This window comes from Rhinopithecus roxellana, chromosome 4, assembly GCF_007565055.1.
Source record: "Rhinopithecus roxellana isolate Shanxi Qingling chromosome 4, ASM756505v1, whole genome shotgun sequence".
Classification (NCBI taxonomy): Eukaryota; Metazoa; Chordata; class Mammalia; order Primates; family Cercopithecidae; genus Rhinopithecus; species Rhinopithecus roxellana.
Window position 1 is genome coordinate 124,045,255 of NC_044552.1, and position 27,506 is coordinate 124,072,760.

The following is a 27,506-nucleotide window of genomic DNA, read 5'->3' on the forward strand; positions in this document are numbered from 1 at the left end:
GCATAATAGGGCTGCATTTGATTCTATTCGCTAAATAAAATGAGGAGTGGGTGAGAATGTCATTTGGTTCTAATTCTAAAGGTGAAATCAGATGTAGTGAAAATGATCTAGGAAGTTTTCTTAAGTATCTCCTAAGTACTATGCAGTATGGTTTTGTGAATATCAACTTTTAAGTGACTTTACCCGTATTCGAACTCTTAATTGGTCAATGTTTTACTGTGTCCGTTTCATTCTCTAGTATTTCTCCTAGAGGATGATAGTAACACAATAACATATCCATTGATTATCCACTTGAATAACATTTATCCTTTTGTCAGACTGTCAGGAAACTTAAATTCATTTAACACTTGTTTTCAGCTTTGACCAATCTAAATCTGCTTAAAGACTGATGGTTTTATTGCTGACTGTTCTTCCAGTGGCTTGCTTTCTTTTTCTCCTTCTATTTCCCTCTTTTCTTTTCTGCTTTTCATCCTCCAGGCAAGAATAGTTGAATGCTATGAAGTTTAGGATCCCAGTTTTTTGTTGTTGTTGCTGTTGTTGTTTTGCCTTTTTCTCTTCTTTTACTTCATTTAATTGTGCTTTTAAGTTTGGCCAATATGCCACTTCTTTTGTATAATATTGACAGCATTAAGGCTGTGTTTGATTACAGTCCATGTATTTTCTTAATATGGACAGAAGAAATAAGGTACTACTGGGGAATACTTTGGTCCCATTAAGTTCAACTATTTCTTACCACAAAGCCGTGAATATCAGATGATAGGTTCTTGTGTTTTATCTTTTACTTTCAAAATTATCTCCTTATTTAGATTTAACAGAAAGAAAAGCAGGATGCTCCTTTTCAAAGTATGTGCATGTATTTCTTGAGCATCTTCAACATGCCAGTCACTGTGTTGGGTACTGAGGATGTAAATTAACATCAGAATTCCTTCTGAAACATGACTTCTCCCTCTTAGATCTATTCTTTTTTCTTATTCACTTAAAATAGGTAGGGGATTATCTCCTTGTGTAAAAGGATTTCAAATAGTTGTTGCATGTATAAACTCTTTTTTCTGAATACTAGTGTCAGCTTCCTAAGATTCATGTGCATGTAGCGGCTAAAAGGTCACAATAACATTCCCAGATTTCAATGCCAGATGTGTCTGTATGGCAGATCATGCAGACCCAAATTCATTCTAGCATCTGGTTAAACACATTCCATATCCGGTCTTAACCATGTGTAAATATAATTAAGAGCAAATGGGAAAATAATTTTCTTCCCCCCTTTTTTTTGTTCCATTGACAGTGTAAATAAGTATTCTAAAGGCACAAATTTATAACTGAAATACTCAGATTAACTTTTTAATTCTGGGCAATTATCACATGGTTGAGAAGATAAGGCAATGCTTAGAATAGATTGCATGCTACATGGGAATGTAAATAGAGGAATAGGGATTCAGAGAGGGAATGATCACTTCTGGTTGGAATGATCAAGGAAAACTTCATAGGGGAAATAGAAGCATGAGCCTTAGCAGAAAAAAAGAGATTCAGTAGGTGGAGTTAGTGAAGAGTATATCTTAGTTGAGTGAAGAGAGTTGGGGGGATAGGGAAGAAGAATGTGAACAAAAGCGAAGAGCTGGGAAAAGGCAGAGTAATTGAAGGGAGCAATTAGTGCAGGTCCTGCGGTGAGACTGATAATAGATAACCTGGAAAGCCAGGTTAGGCTCAATGTGAGGAAACCTGGACTCTAAATTATAGACTTTGTACTGTATACAGTTGAATAAAATGCAGTGACATGCTGAGAGTGATTTTTCAAGGAAGACTATGACAGAGTATGTAAATGTAGACTGTGGGAGATAGGAGAAGTCAAAATGAAATAGAAATAAAAAGTAGGTTCATTTTCAAAGGAAGACTTGATAGAAGCAGGGACTACGTGTGGAGATGTGAGTCACAGGAAAGAAGTTATAGAAAACTACAGGTCGGGCATGGTGGCTTACACCTGTGATCCCAGAATTTTGGGAGGCTGAGGCAGGCAGATCACTTGAGCTCAAGAGTTTGAGATCAGCCTGGGCAACATGGTGAAAACTCATCTCTACAAGAAATAAAATTGAACCTAGGAGGATGAGGCTGCAGTGAGCTGTGTTTCCACCACTGTACTCCAGCCTGGATGACAGAGTGAGATCCTGTCTCAAAAAAGAAAAAAAAAATAAAGACTACAGTTTTGAATTTAGATAGCTAGGAGAATGGCAGTATAATTAAAGAAATTCAGGAACACAAGTAAAATATGAATACAATTTTGGATCTATTGCATTTGAAATGACAATAAGACTTCCAAGTGAAAAAGACTTTTGAATATGTGATACTGAATAAAGGTAATGATTTGTAACTGTTGGAGCAGATGAGATTCCCAAATGGTGAAATATGAAGACAGAAATATAATTTTAAGGACAGAACTTTGAAGTCCTTAGTTAGGGGATGGGAGGTGAAAATAGAGCCAGGGAATAACAGAAATAAACTGTTCAAGTTGGACAATCACCTGTAGGGCTTTCCATGTGGAAAATGTGCCTGCTTTGTTTCCCAGACTTGTTCCTAAACTTAGGGGGAAGAATTCAGTCTTTTATCATCAAGTATGTTAGCTGTGGGTTTTTTATAGGTGCCCTTTAAAGGACTGAAGAAGTGCCCTTCTATTGCTAGTTTACTGAGACATTCTGCAGTGAATGAATGTTATCAACTGTTTTTTTCCTGCATTTATTGGGTTCATCATATGGTTTTTCTTTTTTAGACTTTTGATGTGCTAAGTCGTATTGATTGATTTTCTAATGTTAAGACAATTCTGCACAATCATGCTGTATTATTCTTTTTTTATGTTGCTGGCTTCTATTTGCTAAGAAATATTTTTATTTCTATTTTTAAGGAAATACACATCTAGGTCCATGAGTAATAATGGTGTGTAATTTTTTTTGGTAGTATCTTTAATTTTGGTGACAAAGTAATGCTGGTATAAAAAAAAAGAATTAGGAACCCGGCAGGTGGAGGTTGCGGTAAACTGAGATCGTGCCAAGCTGAGATCATGCCGTTGCACTCCAGCACTCCAGACTGGTCAACAAGAGTGAAACTCTGTCTCAAAAAAAAAAAAAAAAAAAAAAAAAAAGTTAGGAAGTGTTCTGTCCTCTTTCATTTTCTAAAAGAGTTTGTGGACAGTTGGTATTACCTCTTCCTTAAATATTTGGTAAAATTCCAAGTGAAAGCATCTTGGCCTAGAATTTTCTTAGGAAGGTCTTTACCCATGAGTAGACTATAGGGCTATTCAGAGTACCTCTGTTATTCTGAATGACTTTGGCTGGTTTTTGTCTTGTAAGGACTTTGTTTCTCATCTAAAGTATCCAATTATTTGGCTTCAAGATAAGCATAATATTATTAACCTTTTGGTGTCTGTAGAATCTATTGTGATGTTTCTCCATTTCATTGACATCTATTTTCTATTTATTCCATCTTCTCTTTATTTTTTTTTTCTTTTTTTCTGCTTTCTTTTAAAATCATTATTGTTATTTTTATTCCATGAAGTAGATATTTTAGGATAAAAAGAATGAAAATGGGAGCTCTGATATCTCATAACTGAAATTCTCTCAATAAACTGAGATGTGTAATCACAAGCTGAGAGTGGGGAAATGTCAGAATCTTGCATAGAGAAGGTTTAGAATATTTGTTTTGGGAGGTGTCTTCAGAAAATAGCAAGAGATTAACATGGATTGCCAGCCATTAGAAGGGCCCAGCTGAAGTAAACATGTTAAATAATATTATTTGGATAACTAAGGTGTATAGTAATCAAATCTAAAGATCTGCCTCCAAAATAGGACCTCAAAGTTGGAAAATGTGAATTTTTTTTTTTTTTTTTTTTTTTTGAGATGGAGCTTTGCTCTTGTCACCCAGGCTGGAGTGCAATGACACAGACTCGGCTCACTGCAACCTCTGCCTCCCACGTTCAAGCAATTCTCCTGCCTCAGCTCAGTCTCCTGTATAGTTGAGACTACAGGCGCCTGCCACCACGTCCAGCTAGTTTTTGTATTTTTGGCAGAGACGGGGTTTCACCATGTTGGCCAGGCTGGTCTCAAACTCCTAACCTTAGGTGATCCAACCCCGTAGGCCTCCCAAATTGCTGGGATTACAGGCATGAGCCACTGCGTCCATCCTGTGAAAAAAATTATAGTGGAATTACCATGGTGGTTAGGTTAGTTCATATTTAAATTTTATATAAAATAAGATCCAACCATATTTTCCTTCAGGGAGGTTGAAGATATGAGCTTCTTTTAGACAACTGCATTTTTCCAGGAGTTCAGAACTTTGCTATAATTGACAGCTGTCTTTTCTAAATATTAAGCACTCACTTGATTACACAGGGCAGATGGCGCAAGGGGTCATCAACGTAAATTGAGCGAAGTTTCTCTCGTTTTCTAATAACTGAGTTAACTGAAAAGCCAGAAAAAGGTGGAATAGCTGGAAGGAGTTGCTATTGTTGAGTGGAAATAGAATGAGTGGAAAATTGGCAAACCAACTGGATATTTTGTGGAAATAATGGTTTTGGAAACATATTTGCAAGAGTCGGATAATTATTCTACTCTTTGAACTGATTAGTTTGTATTGTATTGCAAAAACTGATTGCTTGGATCATGTAATGAAGTATGAGTTCAGTGAAAAGGCATAGTTAACTAATCGAAATTTCTCGTTGTATACAGACATTGTTATTTCATTTACATATTGAAAATCTATGTGATGAAAAATGGGAAAATCACAGACTCACAGGAGTATTTCATTTAAATTGCTTTCACAATTGCAACCCAGTTCTCAAAATAAGAATTTTGACAAACCTCAACTTTGGCAGAAGAAAAGTAACATTTTATGTGAAAAACTGACATAGCTAATTTCTGGAGACAGAAAAAATAAACAAAAATAAATGTACCCATCCTATGCCAGCAGTGGCCACTACACTGTAGAAGAGTGAAAAAGGATACAGACTCGGGCCAGAGTGCCAGGGTTTGAATCCTGCCTTTCCGTTTACTAGCTGTAAATCCTGAGCAAGTCACTTAGCCTCTTTGTTCTTTGATGTCTTCATCTGTAAAATGGAAAAATAGTTTTATCTAATAGATTTGATTTGAAGATTAGTTTAGTTAATATATGTAATAGGTGTAAACAGGGCCTGGTGCATATAAGAAGCTGTAGTTATTGTTAACATTGTGAAGAAAGGTGAGTTGGACTCTGCATTGCCAATAATTTGGGGTTTTAACATACTAAAGAAAATCTAGATGTGGTACCCTGGATGGGAAATACATGCACACTTGATAATTACCGTACAAAGGTGCTAGGAATAAAAATGCCAAATGCCATCTATTTGAGTATGACTTTTATAGACAATGTGAGGTTTTGTCTTGTATATTGCATTTTCTCAGTCAAACATAGCAATCAATTCTTCAAATACAATTTTACTGTTAGTAAAAGTAATTATAATTATGTTTCAGCATGTATATTCTAAATCAACTGTACAACTTCTGAAAAATAAAATATCATTAGCTACTGAAAAACCAGAAAGGCTGTCATTAAGGCAAATTTTGTGTCTTTTATAAGTGACAAAAATTAATACTGTGATTTTGATGACTCAACAGAGTAGGTGAATAGTAAAAGGCATAAGAAGATATTTTGGGGATAAAACCAAACTATGGTGCAAAAGAGAAAATATGTATCGAATGGGCACTAACCATGTAGGCAGTTATGCCCCTGCCCATGCTATCTCATTTGTTTATTTTTCAAAATCTATAAAATAGGTATATATTATCCCCATTTTAGTAATGTTAAAACTAAAGCTTTCAGAGTTTTACTTCAACAATTCTTCAAGGCTGTTTAAGAGTACAGCTGGGAGTCACATCCTAGTCATTTTCTTCCAAATCCCATGTTCTCTCCACTGCACTGGTCTGCCTCCCAGAAGTGATAGGTACACTGACAGGGCGCGGTGGCTCACACCTGTAATCCCAGCACTTTGGGAGGCTGAGATGGGCGGATCACGAGGTCAGGAGATTGAGACCATCCTGGCTAACACGGTGAAACCCTGTCTCTATTAAAAATATTTAAAAATTGGCCGGGCGTGGTGGCAGGCGCCTGTGGCCCCAGCTACTTGGAAGAATGACGTGAACCTGGGAGGTGGAGGTTGTAGTGAGCAGAGGTCGCGCCACTGCACTCCAGCCTGGGTGACAGAGCCAGACTCTGTCTCAAAAAGAAGTGATAGGTACACCGTTGAAGAAGTTTAGTACCCAAATTATGGCTACTCCCCCAAAACAAAGCTTCCCTAGTTTTTCGATATTGTGTAATTCAACTAGTTTTGTTTCTTTGCATATTTCCCATTGCATTTTATTTTAATAAGAATATGCCATCAACAGTCATATTGAAACAACCTATAATCCGCACTTGCCCACATCTCTTTGCTCTTGTGAATGGTGAAGTGAGGCTCCACCAGGAGTTGTAATGAAAAGAGTGATGACCTTAGGGCTGATTCTGGCTTTGCTGCTAACTAGCTATTAAACTTTTTTTGTATACATGCTAACTTTGTGGTAAGACATTTCATAGTGCTATAGTCCCTCTTTTAATTCTTACAAGGAAGGAAAGGCACACGATGGTATCAAACATTCATTCATTCCATCTCTTGATGCTCTATAATATTATCAATCTACACTATGTTTTCCTGAAAGGTCAGAAGTTCAAAGATGGACTAGTTTTCCAGGGACCTGATTCCCCAGTTGGAGTACTCCAGCCCCTTGGAAATTCCCGGGATTTATAAAATAACTCCAGATAACAAGACTTTGTTTTTAAAGGTCCTATAAATTCTTTTTTCTCTGTATTTAGGTATCCTGATTTTTCTTTTCCATATTTTCCATAGGATTATTTTACAAATGCAAATAGAGAGTTGAAGAAAGATACTCAACAAGATTACCATCTAGAATATGCCATGGAAAATAGCACACACACAATAATTGAATTTACCAGAGAGCTGCATACATGTGACATAAATGACAAGAGTATAACGGTAAGGCATCTATGAGTGAATGCATGCATTAAAAAAATTGTATATTTACACTTGTGAAGCCCTTTAAGTCATATAGTCTTTTTTTTTTGTTTTTTTAGAGACGGAGTCTCACTCTGTCGCCGGGGCTGGAGTGCAGTGGCCGGATCTCAGCTCACTGCAAGCTCTGCCTCCCGGGTTCACGCCATTCTCCTGCCTCAGCCTCTTGAGTAGCTGGGACTACAGGCGCCCGCCACCTCGCCCGGCTAGTTTTTTTGTATTTTTTAGTAGAGACGGGGTTTCACAGTGTTAGCCAGGATGGTCTCGATCTCCTGACCTCGTGATCCGCCCGTCTCAGCCTCCCAAAGTGCTGGGATTACAGGCTTGAACCACCGCGCCCGGCCCATATAGTCTTTTTTGTAATATTTTTGAAATCTTTTTTTGTTTTTTTTGTTTTTTTGTTTTTTAGTTTTTTCTTTTTTACTTTTTTTAGAAGCCAAAAATGTAAGACTATAAATTTCAATAAAATCCATTTTTTGTGTGAGTTTAACATTCTGAAGATCCCTTTAAAATTTGTATGATTTAGCTATAAATACATTTTGGTTTCTTCTCCATAAAGTTTGAAAATACACAACAGATAAATGTTTGAAGAAATGCATTACACAAGAAAGAATTATGAATCTGAATATTAGGATATAATTCATCTGATTTGTAATGGACTCATCTTTGTACATTTCTAAAATCAAGATGAATAGGTGGCTGATTATAATTGCCCACTGGCATATTAAATGAGATTTCTTATTTTCAGACTTCATGCAAAAATTAATATCTTTATGTGCATTCAAATTAAATATTTAGAAGATATGTAATACTTCAGACATTTCCATGAATTGCTTGGATTAATTTTATTTTGTATAGACCGATACAATTACCTTTTTTTGTAGATCAAAGCTTCAAAAATGGGAATGTAAAAAGTATGAAGCAGTTCTGATTAGCATTCAGCATAAAGAGTAAACGAGGCAGAAAAATGCATGCAAAGAGAGGGATTACTTTTTATGCAATATACAGTGCAATTATACTTTAATTGGAATAATAATTATAGCCATTTGACTTATTAAGAAAGAATATAGCAAAGAGAACGTTTAAAATAAATAGCTTTTGCTTTATTCTTTATTTTCAAAGTTCTTATTACTAAGATCTGGCAAAAACACCTTTATCTGTGGGAAGACTGAACAATTTCTTTACACCCCTCAAATCCTCCCCACCCCATAGCCCTTTGGGCAGTCTCTCTTGGTTGCTCAATGGAAACCAATTTCATCTGACAGTACTTTCCGTGGTTGTGGTAAACCAGTCCCTAGGAAATTCCCCGGTTTCATAAAATGACTATAGATTAACGGTAGTATAATTAAAAAATCCAGAATTAGAAATCCCTCTATATTTATACTTTCTGCAAATTTATATGTATGACTAGGCTAGTGCCTAGGAAAACAACTGCAAAAGGAAAAGTCTTAGGTAATTTTAATGTTTATTGTATTAATTTATTTTTCCCCAAAATATTCCATGGCATTTAATTTTCCAAAGTCTCTGCTGCTGAACAAGAATATTTGTTTAGAAGCTACCAGTTGCAAGTTTAAAGTTTTGGCATGACAATGATTTATTGTTGTCATACACTTAAAAGTGTAATTACTGAGTCAATTGTCCTTCAGTATGTTTTGGAACACATAATCTTGCATGCTGAGAGATGATTCCTTCCAAAAAGTGACTCATATATTTGGACCCTTAATGAATTAATCAAATTTGTGCAATTAATATTAGAGACCATGTTGAGAACTCCAACTGTCATTATTGTCTTTTCTTCACTTCTATATCTTGTTTACAATAGAGTTCTTTAAACTCAACTCAGTGGTAAGGAAAGTGCTCTCATGAGACCTAACCATGCCCATGTCTGAACCCCAGGATAGCACTGTGAGAGTGATCTGGGCCTACCACCACGAAGATGCAGGAGAAGCTGGTCCCAAGTACCATGACTCCAATAGGGGCACCAAGAGTTTGCGGTTATTGAATCCTGAGAAAACCAGTGTGCTGTCTACAGCCTTACAGTACTTTGATCTGGTAAATCAGGACGTAAGTGTTTTCAGGTTTTATGATTATAGGGATGGGCTTATTCAAAGTGTATATGAACATTTTTGCTTACATTATTGTATTCAGGCGCATGTTAAGAGAAGGTGACTTTGTGTCTTCCTCCTCTTTTTATTAAGACAGGTCCCCATCCCGAACAAAGATACAACATATTGGTGCCAAATGTTTAAGATTCCTGTGTTCCAAGAAAAGCATCATGTAATAAAGGTATGTGACTCATTCATAGGCTAAAACTAATTTGCATGAATGGAAGAAGAAACTGATGTTGTTACTATAATGAAAACAGTAAAAAATACAGAAATGTTTTTCAGTTATTTGAAAGATTTTTAGAGAACAAAGAGCTGGCTTGGCTCACCTGCATACTGTTTCAAGAGTCTGAAAGCTTGGATTATAGCTAATATTTTGGTTATTTCCTAATTTTACATGTCAAAGGTACAAGTTTTGGTATGCACGTGGACACTGCTAATTATTATTTTAGACAACATTTCCACAATTGGAATTACTGGAATTGCAATTTAAAGTAGTATGTTTACATATTGATAAATTATACCCATAAAGCTTACATTCCTCACCAATAATGTTTGAGAACATCTGCTTCATTGAAAACACTGGATACTGTCATAAAAAAACAGTTATAATATCTTTTTGAAAATAGAAGAAAGAAAATTAGTGAATTTCTACAGAAATAAAAAAATACAGAATTGGGTAGTAGATAAACCCAATTTGCCTGTGCCATAAAATTATTTTCCACCCTTCTGGAACAGGCCTCCCAGAACTTTTGCATCTACTTAGTGAATGAACAAATATTTTTTAAAAGTTACAAGTCCTTGGCTGTGTGCTAGTAATTGTTGACAGTTCCACAGAGGCCAAAGGTATGACGCATGCTCTCAAAGAACTTACAGTGAGATTGGGGAGACATGGCCAAGACACAAGAAAGAATAAGATAGAATTAAATAGTGCATACGGACCACTGTAAACATTCAGAAGGCCAGACATTGCTCCCTTTCTGTCAGTCCCCAGACTATGTAATGAAGCGGTGTGGATAAGGAATGAATTGCCAGACTCTGGAATCTAGAGGGAAATACATGGGTTTGAGAATCGTAAGTCCACCCTTTAATTAAACTATGTGCTCTCAGGTAAGTCACTCAGGGGTAATGCTGTAGCCTTAGGTTTTCTCATCTGTAAAAGGTAGACAGAATACTTTTCCTATCAACCTCAAGACATTTTAGCAGAGACAGAAACACTGAGCACATTTGATAAGTTTATTTGTGGCTTAAATTTGTTAATTTCTAATATATTTCCCTAGTTTCCTTTTGTTTACAAATATTTTACAGTTCTGCCTTTGGTTTACAGAATGATTCATAACTACATACAGAGGCAAAGGGGGTGGCTTTAGGGAATGTTATTGAGTTAATAGGTAGTCCTAAATATTTATAGGATATTTTTGCAAACAGGAGACTTACCAATAGTGTGACTGCAGGTGAATCTTTTACCTCTGTGCAATAAGTTATTTTCTACCTTGTGTATGGAAAAGGGGAATGCAAATTCTAATTTTGTATAATTAATACCATGCCTAAGTCCTTCCCTTGTACCAATGAAAAGTCTTTCGCAGGAAGGAGAATATTTCATTTATATATACTGTATGTCATTTGCAGTAAATTTAATTGGAACCTGGCTTAAGAGACAAATGTAAAAGTGTAGATTCAGAAATAAAAACAAGTATTTCAAACAATCAGTCCTTTATCCACTTTTTGGCGAACATTAATTGTAAATTTCTTAACCACTTACTGTTAATGCATTTTTATTCTTGCCATTGTTAATGCTAATAATTGAGTTGAATGATATAAATTAATTATGTATGTTTCAGAGAGGTCAGCGTATGTTTCAACCCTCTATGTAGGATATTTGCTTGGTACCTCATCTTTCTTCGCTAACTTTCCTGTATGAAGCATATCAAATAATACTCAGATAAACTTTCCTATAAGAAGCATATCAAGTAATTCTCAGGTACACGAACTTATAATTAAGTACTTTTGGGAATACATAGCTGTCTTTGGTAGACATTTGTATCAACATAAAAGGCATTGGAGCATTTTTTGCAATGTTTGGAGGTCTTCTAGACAACAAAAGTTCTTTACCTTGAGCAAGAGGGGATTTGAGGGAGGAACAGTAGGTCACAAGGGAGTGTTCATACAAACTTTTGTTGTTACAGGAGACAGAGGTTTGGTGGCTAGAATTTAAAATCCTATTATTATGTGAGAATACTACTTATGGGATAGATTCCTTATCTTGCTAAACCTTAAAATATTTTAAAGTTTATTAAGTATTATGAAACATTTTCCTTGAAAATGAACTCAAATAGGATATTATTCAAAAACAAAGAGAGCTCTACAGAAAAAATAAATTCAAAATATTTAGTAATATGTAAGTGGTTTTAAGGCAGCCTTTCAAAACCAGTTTTCATTTGCAACTTATTCAAGGTTTCAACAAAATTCTAATGATGTAGAACTCATAAATCTAGGAATTGCCTTAAGTTGTCTGATTTCCATGCTCTTTTTTCTAGTAGAGATAATTTCTAATAATTTAAGAAAAGTATCTATTGTTTTCATAAAATCAAAGACTCCTATGTTTTGAAAAGCCATCAGTTAAGGGCTTCTCCTTATTCTTTATTTTAAGTTCCATAAATCACTGTATCAAAAAGCCTCAGTCCTTTTCTGCTGCAAACAAAAGGTACTTTCACAGAAATGAGAAGATTGATTTTATATCGTATTGTGTGGTGTGTCATTTGCAGTGAGTTGTAAGAATATCGATTACAGTTGAATTGTGAGAAATCAGTTTCATTTTCTTGTGTCTAATCCACACAAAGAATTCGTTTGTATTTGCAGTTTAAATGTTGATAGTGCCTAGACCAATTTATCTGCGCTTCCAGGGGTTAAGTTGCCCATGATCAACTGTGATCTGAAAATATTAAATGGAAGATTTCAGAAATAAACAATTCATAAATTTTAAGTTGCATGCCATTTTGAGTAGCTTGATGAAATCTTGCACTGTCTTGCTTCATTCCAGCTGGGACATGAATCATTCCTTTGTCCAGTATATTCACACTGGAAATGCTGCCCATCCTTTAGTCACTTAGTAGCCATCTCAGTTATTAGACTTACTGTTGCAGTTATCAGATTGTCATGGTATCGGAGTTCTTGTGTTGAAGTCACCCTGATTTTCCTTAACAATGGACCCCAAAGCACAAGAGTAGTGATGCTAGCTAGCAATTCAGATATGTCCAAGAGAAGCCATCAAGTGCTTCTTTAAGTGAAAAGGAGAAAGCTCTCAACTTAATAAAGAAAAAAATAATAAGGTTGCTAAGACCTATGCTAAGAATGAATTTTCTCTCTGTGAAATTGTGAAGAAGGAAAAAGAGACTCATGCCAGTTTTGCTGTCTCACTTCAGACTGCAAAAGCTACGGGCACAGTGCATGATAAGTGTTTGTTGAAATGGAAAAGGCATTAAATTTATGGGTAGAAGACATGAACAGAAACATGTTCCGATTGACGACAGCGTGCTGCGCTAGAAAGCATTGAGCCTATACAAAGACTTCAACAAGGGATCGCCTGAAATGAGTGACACCAAGTCATTTACTGCAAGTGAGGAATAGTTGCAGAGATTCAGGAATATAAATTCTGGTCAGTAGTAGCCTAATACTATGTCACAATGCCTATGTTATTCATCACACTTCATTTTATTATGTAGGTATTGTATCATCTCGCATCACAGAGAAGGTGTACTCACCTTCCGGGTGAGTACAGTATGAGAAGATATTTTGAGAGAGAGACACCACATTCACATAACTTTAATTACATTATATTGTTATAATTGTTCTGCTTTATTATTAGTTATTGTTGTCAAGCTCTTACAATAAAGTATTAGAGATCTCCTAATTTATAAATTAAGCTTTAATGCAGGTATAGGAAGAAGCACAGTATGTATAGAGTTTGTAGTTTCTGCCATCCACTGGGGGTTCTGCAATGTTTTCCCCTCAGATGAAGGAGGACTACTGCATACATTTTATACTTATGGTAACTATAAGACTAAGCAAAGAAAATATATTAGTAGTTTGATAAGAATCACTAAATTTAAAAATATTTATTACATTTAAAATTTAAATTTTAACCACATAAAAATTATTTGCTTCTAAAATTATAAAATAAGGTAAATAATCTCTAAAATTACTAAAATATAAAATAAACATAACTGATTTTATCTCTAGAAAAGAAAGGATTACAATAAAATTATTAGCTGTTGCAACTCATTTGTGATCTCAATTTATTGATTTGTATTTTGATTCTTGAAAAAAATGTAAAATTGTGACTTGAAAATGCGGGTATTATCAGATGACAGCATATCACATTGCAGGTGAATATAGAAATTGTAGAAAAGAATATTCTTGGTAATTTATATTTTAACTTTACTTCTCATGTGAGATCATCTCTGTGTCAGGTACATGAGACCACTCTGCAGCCCACCTCTCCATATTTCAGCATGACTCTTTTTAAGCTTTATTTTAGATGTGACTTTACCGTAAATTTAAAATTTTTTAAAGAAGATTGACTCTACCACTCTCTTTAGTCAACAGTAATGGCATTGTCATGGCTGTTAGTCATGGTCGGATATAGTTTGCTAGAAATGGGGGTTACTGAATTGGTTTAACACACTGCTTTTTTTGAGGGGCTTTTATTGTCAGGGAATTCTCATAGATGAACTACACTCGTAATATATCTGTTTAAATGTGATGTGGCTCATTCCATTTAATAGAAAACTTGCTGATGGCCTATTATGGCAAACAGGAGAAAAAAGAAAAACAGTCAGCCAAAATCATCATCCCTTAGTCCTCTCTCCTTAAAGGACTAGCTCCTTAATAGGGAGGCAGTACACCTCATGCTTTACAGTAGGTGGGTTCCATGACTGGGTGGATGATTCAGGTTTGAATTCCTGTTTTCCATTTATTAGCCATGTAATTTACAGAAAAGTTGTTAGCCACCCACAGCTCAGTATTTTCACTTAAATGCAAGTGGTACCTCCTAATGGAATTGCTTACATTAAGGATCAAACAGGAGTTGTTGTTTTTTTAAGCACTTAGCACAGTATCTGACACTTAGAAAACTATTAATAAACTCAACTCTTATGATCAGGCAACTATTCATTTTCAGTGTGGCTCCCTGAATGACTTTTCATTGAAAACTACCATTTAGTGAGAAGGCCCAGAAAAGGATGCAGCATCAAGCTAAAAGGTTGACCATTGCTGAGTTTTAAGAGAGGATTATACTTACTAGTTGTGTGACTTCAGGCAAATTAATTTACCTCTCTCTGCCTCAGCTTCCTTCTCTGGAAATTGGTGATAATAATAGTTCCTACCTAACAAGATTGCTATGAGTATTAAGTGAATCAAGTGAGTTTAATATTTGTAAAGTATTTATAACAGTGCTGGGAACATAGTTTCTATTAAACAAAGTAAGTAAATTCAATAAAATTTTGTAGATCACTAGCAACACACAATTGCTAATCTGTTGATCATCTTGTTAGGTTTCTGGATTACAGAGGGATCCCGAACAAGTCAATCCTTTCTAGGCAGTCAGAGTTCCAAAGAAAACCTAGCTTGTCCATCACTTCATTTAGGGAGGTCACCTAGAAAATCTTCAGCTTTGGAGAAATGTGAAGTTGAGGTAAAACGCTGTCATCATCCTCTTCATCATCAATTGCTACAGGAAGAGAAATGCTATGCTTTATTACTTGATACTGATCAGAACATCTCTTTTTTTCCATGAAACATCCATGCATCTGTTCTCTTCGATAGGTAGCATTCATAAATCTCAATGATTTCATTTGGGGAGTGTTTCCTAGAACATGAAAATTTAAGAATAATTGACATTGAACAGCCATGGAATGTTCTTGAAGCCAGATTACTGTAGAGCCATGAAATAGCCACTCAAAAATTGATTTTCCTATAGTAGGCACGTAACATGAACATTAGGCTTAATGCAATATGTCAAATGGACGTTGCTGCCCGTTTTTCTACTGAGTTCACTTAAAAAGACACAGTCAAATGAAAACCTTATCATTAACACATTTCTGAAATGTTAAATGCGATAGACGGTTTCTATTTTCTGAGAATGTGTAAGTCTTTGGGGTTAAATTGAGTTAACTGGGAATTTGAGCATTCTCAATGTCAAACTACATGCTTTTATGGCTGTCAGAATTAGCTCTTCTCTGACAGTACATCTTTTTCCTTCTTTCCTGAAATAATGTTTCAAGACATATTTTAATTGATGCAGTTTATCCCACTGTTGGAAGCAGCATTTTGGTTTGTTGTCAGCCTGCGTTTGCACAGACTGTCCCGTCTAGTTCTCATTGTTTTTTCATGTGTTCACCTTCTGTTTCACTTTTTCATATGGGAGACTAGGTGTTTGCTGTTGACTACTGACTTAATGGTTATTTGTGTTTTTAACCCATATCCATTCCAACTCTAGAATTTTTTCTTTTTACTTAGTGATGTTTCCTTTTTATCCTTTCTTATTTAACTCTGTTTATTTTCTACAGGCAAATTTTTGGATTTTTAGCTAGATTCATGTTGAAAGAAATTAACTTTCATAATCTATCTTACATGAAAATACTTTCCATTTCTTTTAAATATTTTGCAACACTTTATTTGGTTATGAAATTATTAACACCAATAGATTACCCCTGCACCTCTGGGTTTTGTCATCAATTGACAAAATAGATAATTCTTGATCTTCTAGAGAAAAAGTTACGCCATAAAATCAAAAGAATATTTTCCTTTAAGAATTTATGGTACAGTGTTTATGGATGCCAAAAATTGTTCCTCATTTCTAAATGTATCTTAAGTTTTACTATTTTTTATCTACTAGACAAGAGACGAAAATACTGGGGCATTTACTGTGGCTGAAACTGTAACTTTGTACAGAAAAAAAATTGGTAAGAACACTTCCCCTAAAAGTAATGATTTGACTCAAATTAGTGCATTTGAAAGACTGCTGACTCAATGTTATAGAAAGTTCATTCAAGATCCTCTTGAGTTACATCTACTTCACGGAAACACTGGAGATCGTCTAGCTACATGGGTGTTCTTATTAGTCACTTGAGAGTACAAGGTAATTAAATTTGCTTTGAAAGCATGTCTTTTCATGGAAGTGATTTATTGCTAACTCTGTCACTAATTAGCTTTCTGACCCTAGAGAAAGTACTTAACCTTGCCTGGTCCTCAAATTCCTTGTCTGTAAGATAAAGGGATTGGACCAGATGACCTCAATAGGCTCTTTCTACTTCTAAATATCTGTGATTTGATGAAAACAAAAAGAGAAGTCTGCACTGGGGTTTGACTGCTGCCCTGTGGTCTGAGTTCCTGACATGCATGCTTTTCAGTCACGGGGCATGCTGAGGTGAAAATACTGAGTACGCCACTGCCTCCCTTGAAGTGAAAAAGGCCCCTTTCTTTAGCACCTCGAGCATGGACTTGGAGCATAAGTTTTGAGGCATCTTAGTCCTTTCTAGAGCATGCCAAAGTGCCCCAGAATCCCCAGGAGAATCCAGAATGTCTAGAGACATGTGTGGCTGCTTGGTCTGTTGACAGAAATACTTGATTGTTTTGAAAAGAGGCTCATAGACTTTCTTATTTCTGGGCTATACAACGCTCACTTTTTGATCTCTGAATTCTCACGCACTTAACTAAACTTGTTACTGATAGTATTTAATGGCTATTAAGTTTTGGTAACAGCTGGTTCTAAACACAGAAAGGCTGCAAATGTAAAGTATTCACAACAAATCAAATTCTGAAACCACAAATCTTTATAATATCCGTATTATCTAGTGGTTGTAGCATGGCCTACTGGGTCAGACCAACTGGTTTGAATCTTGCTTGGCTCCTCAGCCTACTAGTGTGGAATCCATGGCAATCAATTTAACTTCCTTGAGCCTTAGGTTCCATCTGTACGTAGGGCTAATAACAGTATTTGCCTTGTGTGTTAGCTGTCATCAAATGAAGGCAGTATCTGTAGAGTGCTTGTATGTTTGGCAATGTATTAGATAGCTCAATAAGTACTGGCTGTATTCCCAATTTGCTTCAGTTTTCAGATACCTCTTAAGTCACAGAGATAATGTCATTTTAAAATAAAGCTAAAAATTAGGAGTGCCAGGGTGAGCAAGACTTTACTGAGATAAGTTGGTGCAATGTACGAGAATTGGTTCTGGAGGTAGGTAGCAGTTGTGTTCAAACTCTTTTTCTCATTCACTCGATAACCTTGGGAAGACTAAATGCTCATAGCTTGCATCTTGACTTGCAAAGTAAGGAAAATAATTTTCAGCAAAAATGAAATGAAAACAAGTGAAAACACCTGTTGCATAATAGGCTCGTTATTGCTTGTTTTCTTCCCTCGCAGGGGATTATAGAGATGAACGACAAAAACTTCATCTAGTGTTTTCTCATTCTTGGAGTCAGGGCTGCACTGAAACAATGGTAGGCAGTAAGTCTCTATTTTATTTTGAAGAAAAGATTCTCTGGGAATTAGATTTCATAGCTTGCTTCCATTACTCTAACCCAAATGAAATTTAAGCTAATTTCCTCCTGTTCTTGTCTAAGTAAGGATAAAAACCAACTGGTGACTATCCTCTGGGAAATAATCTTTCACATTCTTAAGTCACCCATTAGTCTTCCATTCCATGGCCTTAAAATAATGCCATTTCAAATGACATAAAACCATTTTTTTTTTTATTTTTTAGTTTTTCTTCTACCACCCAAGTCTACTCCAACCTTGTATATCTTTTTCAGGTAGTACAAAAGTTTAGATGACAAAATTGAAAAGCACTAGCACATTTCTTGGTAATCATTCATTATAAAAATTAGTAAATAATTTAACAGCACTTTATTGAAATGATACTAAGATATTTATGTTGAATTCTAGATGTCGATAACACAATGGGATTAAGAGGTGTAGTAACATTAAATTATGAATGACTTTTACTTACATACAAGGAAGTATGTAGGTAAAATACTTTCTTGGTTTTTTTGACACTTTAAATACATTATCTCACTAGGTTTTCACAGCCTCCCACAAAGTACGTTGAATAACCACCACTTGCCATATGAACACACTGAGACATAGCAAGCTTATGTAGCTTGCTCAACATTACACAAATTAGGTGAAGTACAGCCAAGATTTGAACGCAGATCTTCTGAGCAATACTAATAGGGCTTTCTCCAGACAATTTTGCTAGCCTTCTACTTCTAAATATCTATCCAGGCCTTATGATTTTTTTCAAGATCCATACGTTACAATGAAAAATACTTTGTGTGGAAGAAGATGTCTGATAGCTTATATCCAGCCATGAGTTCTTTAAGTACACTTGTCAGAACCTGAGCTACTTTTTATTTTTTGACAGCTCTATTGAGGTATAACAGATATACAAAGAACTGCACAGTTTTAGTTTGTACAATTTGATGAGCTTGGACATATGCAAACACTTACAGTGACATCACCACCCAAGGTAATAGACGTATTCATTACCTCCCTTGTTTCCTTGTCTCTCTCTCTCTCTTTTTTTTTTTTTGTGGTAAGAACATTTGACATGAGATGAGATCTACGCTCAACAAATTTGGAAGTGCACAATACTATATTGTGCTGGACTACTTTTGAGTCCTACAGAATTAATGCATAGACACAAGACTGTGTGAGCAGACCCCACCAGAATCTTCCAGAGACATCAGTCCAGAGATCCTGGAAACTGACTTAGATCTAGTTGCCTATGAGTATGCAGAGGCTGGGTGATTTCACCCTTGGGGGTTACAAATGCTCATTAAGAATGGATGACACATACGAAGTTTCATTCGTGATTTAGGAAGTCGTTTAAGTAAGATTAGAGTTAAGATGATTAGGCTAAAGATTATGCATATGGCTGCAAAAAGGCTTCATGTTAAATCTTGGAGATGATATTAGGGAGAAAGGAATTGGAAATAATTTCAGTGGAAAGAAGTTAATGAGCCTGCTAATCTTATTGGACACATCTTGTAGCATAAAGATTGCTGGAAGTAAGCCAGAAGCTTTGTTTAAGCCAAGCTAAGATCTTTTTGGAGTTAAGTGAAAATAATGGTAATGGACTGTTTGATTCCCCTTTGCTATAACGATCTGTAAAAAGCTACTCGTGAGAAGAAATACTAACATTTTTCACTTGGCAGTTAAATTTATGACAAAATGCCTAAAGTGCTCTAAAACACGAAGAGATATATGTTGTTGGGGAGAAAACTAGAAGTGTTGGCATCTCAGAAAAGACCTAAGAACCAGGCTGACAGTCTGCATTCTAATCTTACCTTAACCTTTGGTCAGCTGAAAATTAATGTGACTGCACTACAGTGCCTCTCAAGAGACCAAATTCATGTTAATAACACAACTCAAAGACTATAAATCTGTATAACTGAGAAGTTGTTCTAAGTGATCTTTAACCCTTAAAATTCTAAGACTTCTTTCATTGTATTATTGGAATTGACAAAGTTGGAAATTTATAGAATAAATGTATAAATATATATGAATAAAATCATAATAAAAGATTTTCTTAAAATGGTGAAAGGAATTCAGATCATTTTTGTGTGTTGCCATAGGATATAACAGGTCAATTTTATTTTTATGTTTTCTATTTTCAGTGTAAACAATTGTATACTTATCAAAACAGGAAGATGTCTATTGCCCTATGATACAACAATGAAATTTTTAATAGTTTTTATAAACAGAGCTTTTAGTGATTAGCAGGAAAAATTATATGTAGAAACTCACTTTTGATAAGTGAGATATTTTGTATTCAAGTTTATAAAACTCATAAATCAGAGGATACTTTTTCACACCTTTACTTAGGTATCAATACCTTCTTTAAGGTATCAAGACTGTCTTTGGGTCATTTAACATGAATGTGTTTGTGCATCAAAAATTCAGATTATATATCAGCTTAGTAGTATATCTACACTAACATATCAAAAATGTTATGGCTGAGGTTTGCTTCATTGAGCCATTATTGTATTTTTCTTGATTCACAACCTAGGGTGCACATTAGAATCAGAATCTTTAGGGATGGAGTCCAGGCTTTTGTGATGATAGTGGTTGTTGCTGTTTTTTGGGAAAGTTCCCCAAGTGACTCTGATATAAACCCTTTGTTTGAAAATAACTGTTTTATGTTTATTAAAATTTCCCAGGAGATTGTATTTGTCAAGTTACATTTTATAGCACCTAGTAAAATGCCCTTCATATTAAGTAGCACTAATACATCTTATTATAGTAATAAACTATTTTATTAGACAAATATGGTAAAAAGTGAACACACATTCAATGTCTACCAAAATATACTATGTTAGTTGCAGGCACATGAAGAAGAGTTAAGCAGTTTATGGTTTTGAGATAGTTTATTCCTTGATGCATTGCTTGCTATTTTTTGGTGAAAATGGAGAGGCAAAAACCCCAGCTGTTTCCTGGAACCACAGCTGAGTTTTATTGAACTAATTCAGATAGAAGGGATAATTTCTTCTATGAAAGAAAAAAGATTTATGTTCTAGTGAAATATATACGTGGAAGTTAATGCTATACATTCATGTTTATAATGTAATTGGTCCATTTTAGGAACCATACACTGAAAACCACCTCACTGACTTTAAAACGCACCCCATTACCAATAAAGAGAGATCTTTGCACCACTGAAATCTCACTGAATTGCTCTGTGTAGAATTTTAAAAATTAAGTGAAGGCAAGACCATATGAATAACTGTTAATAATGCTCCCATAGCCTCTCGGTCTTTAGCTTGTCCTGAGGAAATGTTGAAAATATAGGAGAGACACCTTGGTTTATGGTATGTTTCAGAACTCAGATGTGTACTCGATATGCCCACTATATATCTTAATCAGCTGGAAACATCCCTTCACACTACAGCTGCAAATCATGAAGAAGAATCAAAGAGTATCTAGTGAGTGTCTGCTTTGGACAGCATTCAATGCTATGTCTTGTATATAGAGCAATATAACACGTAGTTTTCACCCCAAAGACCTCACAGTCTGGATGGCAAGAAGAGATGTACACATAAATAATAGAGAGCCCCCAAAGCTGCCAAATGAACGTTTGTGTCAAGCTGTGTGATAGTGGCAGTAAAGGGCAAGAAGAAAGGAGAAAGCAGTGATTGTCTGAGCACAGTCCCATGCCATATGGAGAGAATAATTTGGGGAAAGCACAGAGGAGATAAATTTTAGGTAGGGGGAAGTAGTGATGTGGTGAGGATGAGTGCAGAGGCGTAAACAGAGGCAACCTCTGTTTTATGTGCTTAAGTATCAAAATAAAATTGGATGTTAAGAACCAACATTTATTGAAAGCACTGTACATTTTGTGGATTGTCAGTCCTCATAAACAGCCTATGATGTAGGCAGCGTTACTATCCTCATTTTACAGATGAGGAAACTGAAGCCCAGAGAGGTTAAGTAATTTGCCCATTGCAAATGTTCTCCTTTAGTATTCCTTTCCCTGGGGAATATGATCTATCTAAAAAGAAAAGAGATATAAACACTTTTGCTGGTTTAGCCTCCAACATGACTGTTAGGTCTACAGAAAACAGCATTCATTGACTAAAAGAAAGGACCCTGACTTCAACATTAACATTCTGAAGTATTACACATTGGTCTCTGAGGAAGCTCCACTTGGTTCCACATGTGGCAAAGAATACTTGATACAACCAACATCTGCCCATACTAAAACCAGCTAACAGCTGCTGGCTAAGTTTTAAACCCATAGTATAATATACCAAATTAGAATGCAGAATCCCTGCAGTTACTTGTTGTCAGGATAAATGGATTTTTTGATCAGAGAATGCCTTAACCATACCAAAGTCTCCAGTGTGTAATACTGATGGGGGAACTGAAGTCCGAGGCCTTTAATACCTAAATGGGGTCACTAATTTTATCTTGAATGTTACTCTTGTGTGGCTTTAAAAAATTTATTTATTGTTAAAACTCTGGCAATTTGTATCATATTCTCTAAAATGGAAATAAAGCCAGCCTCTTAATTGCACACATATGCAAGTAACCATTTAGTTCTTTAAAGTGAAGCTAGGCGGGTGCAGTGGCTCTCACCTGTCATCCCAGCATCTTGGGAGGGGAATTCGAGACCACCCTGGGCAATAGAGAGAGTTCTTGTCTCTACAGAAAAATTTAAAACATTTAGTTGGTATCAGCTAGTTGGGAGGCCGAAGTGAGAGGATGACTTGAGCCCAGGAGTTTGGGGCTGCAGTGAGCCATTTTCTCACCACTGCACTCCAGTCTGGGAGACAGAGCAAGATCCTGTCTCAGAAAAACAAGTAAACAAACAACAACAACAACAGCAACAACAAAACAAAAGGAAAGCTGCAGGCAGTTCCTAAGAGGATGATGACCTTTCAGTTCTTGTGGAAATGACAAGGGCTTCCCTAGAGCCAGTGACTTGACAGTGGAGTTTGTTAGAGCCGTGTCCATTTCCATTGCTAATGTCAGTTGTGTTTTCTTAATAATTTAAAGGTATGTGATATATGTGGGTTTCTTTATAGAAAAGGCTTGTCTCATTTTGCTTTCTATTTTATTGAAACACGGGCCTAAAAAAAGATCTCGAGGAATTATGTATTTATTGCCCAAGCTTTGAATATTACTGCTTTAATTTCATCCTCCAAAGATGTATGTTTGTTTCTCTTAGTTATCAAAATCTTCCATAATCTTTATAAAATTACCTTTATTAATAAAATTGGGTATTTTCTCCATAATAGCTGATTTTAGCCTCATACCTTCAAGGTAAAATTGGTCCTTTTGGATGCAAACTAAACACAGGGTTTTTATCATAATAATCAGTATCATGCCCTGGTTTTGAATATGTCCCTTTACTTTTCCCTTAACTTTTATGACTTTGGTGTTAGTATATACCCATATATAATATAAAAATAACAATTTCTATCTTCTCAAGATTACTTTGAAAATACTTTTAAAATACTGAATTTTAGAAAACAAGTATTTATGGATTGCTCATCATGTACCAAACACTGTGCTTTACTTACTATACCATTTTCTAGATGAGAAAACAGGATCAGAAAAATGTAATGTCGTCCCTAATGTCATGGGGCCAGATGTGGTAAACATGGGGTGGGAACCTAGCCTTGTTTAATTTTAATGCCCGAGATCTGAATTACTCTGTTGAACTCTTCAGTGCAAATGTGCTACACACATAGGTGTTATTAGTACGTGTATTATGAACACCATTTGTTTAGTCTAGTAGGGGAGCTTTAACACTTTATTTAACCTGTATGAACCTAAGTTTGAAGGGCCCTTCCTGTCTTTCTGGTCACATAGACCTGATTTCAAATCTGGGCTCTACCATTTACCATTATATGACCTTGAGTAACTTACGGAACTTTTCTGAATCTGTTTCCCCATTGGTAAAATGGAGATATGACCTATGCATACTACTACTGTAAAATTATTTGAAAAATGTTTATAGAACACTTGAGGCACAATAGATGTGAAATATTGTCATTTTATAGTAACCCTTCTTTCCTCTAGCAGTGTAAACCTTCTGTTTGCTTTTGTCAACATTTTATTTCATGGTTGCAGAAAATGAAGTCCAGAGGAAAAAACTGCCTTTCTCATCTAGTTAATTAATTGAAATTGAGATTGAAATTTAGGTCATAAATTTTTGTTATTTATCTCTATCTCTCCTTCAAAATATGAAATATAAAACAATTTCAAAGTAAAAAATACACCTAAGATTTAGATCTCTATTTTATCATCTCTTAACAATCTATAATTAAATCATTTTTAAGCTTTTCAAAAAGCTCTAAATTACTTGGATATTGTTATCCAGTAATTTAGAACAGCTGGACACTCACTTTGATTTCATTGACTTTTCTGAGACATTTAAAAGAGGGAAAAATTGAAATATTGATATTTAACTAGATTTAATATGGTATATTAGTTCCTTTATAACTTGGAATTCATTACTTTTACTGTCTTCCCTTCTTATTTCTATACTTACTTTTAAGATAAAGTTTAGTTCCTTTAAGAACCAGACCGCCAAATGCACCTTATTTGTTTAGTAAGGCAAACTCTTATTGTAAGCATTTGTAAGATTCACAGTTGAATTACATTTACAAGGTTAGACAACTAAGTTCTTTTTTCAATGATAAACAGGAAATGTCAGTACTCTGAGTAATATTTTCCACTCATATAGCAAATAGAATTTTCCAACAGATTGTTGGTTCAGTCACATTTTTTTCAAACTGTATTTACTCTAAGTGCTAAGAGATATTTTATGGGATAATTTATTTCTTCTTCAACTTGAATTAATAATCGATACAATTCATATGTGATATGATGTGCTTCTGGACTGATTTTTAACAGTCTTGCAGAGAGATCACAACTGTTGAGTTTTTATCTCTCCTCATTTGAAAGATTAAGGCATTTGTTCCTCTAGAGAACACTTTATTTTGTAATCTGAGAATATTTTCTAACGTGTATTTGTTTCATTTCCAATGTAACATATACTTGTTATAACAAGTAAAAAAGTAAAAAATATATAAAATAAAAATTAGTAGTGTCCTCTTTCTCCAAATTCCACTTTCTTGAGGTGACTAATGCTAACAGATTTATTTGTATTTTTCTAAAGTTTTATGCTGAAGAAAACATTTACAACATTTACATAGGATTTTTTTGGGTTAATCACTTTTATTTTTAAACAAATTAGAATCACTCTATATCTATTACTTTGAATTTTGCTTTTCAAATTAATGCCCTTATCATTACTGAACAAAATATTGTGACACTTTATTTTTAATGTTTACATAATTTAATCTCCTATCATGTATAAACCACAATTTTTGCAGCCATCCACTTTTTTTTTTTTTTTTTTTTTATACTTTAAGTTCTAGGGTACATGTGCATAACGTGCAGGTTTGTTACATATGTATATTTGTGCCATGTTGGTGTGCTGCACCCATCAACTCGTCAGCACCCATCAATTCATCATTTATATCATGTATAACTCCCCAAGGCAATCCCTCCCCCCTCCCCCATCCCCCCTCCCCATGATAGGCCCCAGTGCGTGATGTTCCCCTTCCCGAGTCCAAGTGATCTCATTGTTCAGTTCCCATCTATGAGTGAGAAAATGCGGTGTTTGGTTTTCTGTTCTTGTGATAGTTTGCTAAGAATGATGGTTTCCAGCTTCATCCATGTCCCTACAAAGGACGCAAACTCATCCTTTTTTATGGCTGCATAATATTCCATGGTGTATATGTGCCACATTTTCTTAATCCAGTCTGTCACAGATGGACATTTGGGTTGATTCCAAGTCTTTGCTATTGTGAATAGTGCCGCAGTAAACATACGTGTGCATGTGTCTTTGTAGTAGAATAATTTATAATCCTTTGGGTATATACCCAGTAGTGGGATGACTGGGTCATATGGTACATCTAGTTCTAGATCCTTGAGGAATTGCCATACTGTTTTCCATAATGGTTGAACTAGTTTACAATCCCACCAACAGTGTAAAAGTGTTCCTATTTCTCCACATCCTCTCCAACACCTGTTGTTTCCTGACTTTTTAATGATTGCCATTCTCACTGGTGTGAGATGGTATCTCATTGTGGTTTTGATTTGCATTTCTCTGATGGCGAGTGATGATGAGCATTTTTTCATGTGTCTGTTGGCTGTATGAATGTCTTCTTTTGAGAAATGTCTGTTCATATCCTTTGCCCACTTTTGGATGGGGTTGTTTGTTTTTTTCTTGTAAATTTGTTTGAGTTCTTTGTAGATTCTAGATATTAGCCCTTTGTCAGATGAGTAGATTGCAAAAATTTTCTCCTATTCTGTAGGTTGCCTGTTCACTCTGATGGTAGTTTCTTTTGCTGTGCAGAAGCTCTTTAGTTTAATTAGATCCCATTTGTCAATTTTGGCTTTTGCTGCCGTTGCTTTTGGTGTTTTAGACATGAAGCCCTTGCCCATGCCTATGTCCTGAATGGTACTACCTAGATTTTCTTCTAGGGTTTTTATGGTATTAGGTCTAACATTTAAGTCTCTAATCCATCTTGAATTAATCTTCGTATAAGGAGTAAGGAAAGGATCCAGTTTCAGCTTTCTACTTATGGCTAGCCAATTTTCCCAGCACCATTTATTAAATAGGGAATCCTTTCCCCATTTCTTGTTTCTCTCAGGTTTGTCAAAGATCAGATGGCTGTAGATGTGTGGTATTGTTTCTGAGGACTCTGTTCTGTTCCACTGGTCTATAGCTCTGTTTTGGTACCAGTACCATGCTGTTTTGGTTACTGTAGCCTTGTAGTATAGTTTGAAGTCAGGTAGCGTGACGCCTCCAGCTTTGTCCTTTTGACTTAGGATTGTCTTGGCAATGCGGGCTCTTTTTTGGTTCCATATGAACTTTAAAGCAGTTTTTTCCAATTCTGTGAAGAAACTCATTGGTAGCTTGATGGGGATGGCATTGAATCTATAAATAACCTTGGGCAGTATGGCCATTTTCATGATATTGATTCTTCCTATCCATGAGCATGGTATGTTCTTCCATTTGTTTGTGTCCTCTTTGATTTCACTGAGCAGTGGTTTGTAGTTCTCCTTGAAGAGGTCCTTGACATCCCTTGTAAGTTGGATTCCTAGGTATTTTATTCTCTTTGAAGCAATTGTGAATGGAAGTTCATTCCTGATTTGGCTCTCTGCTTGTCTGTTACTGGTGTATAAGAATGCTTGTGATTTTTGCACATTAATTTTGTATCCTGAGACTTTGCTGAAGTTGCTTATCAGCTTAAGGAGATTTTGGGCTGAGACGATGGGGTTTTCTAAATATACGATCATGTCATCTGCAAACAGGGACAATTTGACTTCTTCTTTTCCTAACTGAATACCCTTGATTTCTTTATCTTGCCTGATTGCCCTAGCCAGAACTTTCAACACTATGTTGAATAGGAGTGGTGAGAGAGGGCATCCCTGTCTTGTACCAGTTTTCAAAGGGAATTTTTCCAGTTTTTGCCCATTCAGTATGATATTAGCTGTGGGTTTGTCATAAATAGCTCTTATTGTTTTGAGGTACGTTCCATCAATACCGAATTTACTGAGCGTTTTTAGCATGAAGGGCTGTTGAATTTTGTCAAAAGCCTTTTCTGCATCTATTGAGATAATCATGTGGTTCTTGACTTTGGTTCTGTTTATATGCTGAATTATGTTTATTGACTTGCGAATGTTGAACCAGCCTTGCATCCCAGGGATGAAGCCCACTTGATCATGGTGGATAAGCTTT

General features: G+C 35.5%; 1 protein-coding gene across 1 annotated transcript in view; it reads left to right on the forward strand.

Moving 5' to 3' along the window:
- MOXD1 (monooxygenase DBH like 1) overlaps positions 1–27,506 on the forward strand; it is a 112,450-nt gene that overhangs the window by 18,859 nt on the left and 66,085 nt on the right. Inside the window, exons 2-4 of the mRNA XM_010357901.2 lie at positions 6,899–7,045; positions 8,978–9,145; positions 9,284–9,367. Of these exons, the coding sequence (XP_010356203.2) occupies positions 6,899–7,045; positions 8,978–9,145; positions 9,284–9,367 (399 nt within the window). The remainder of the gene's footprint in view (positions 1–6,898; positions 7,046–8,977; positions 9,146–9,283; positions 9,368–27,506) is intronic.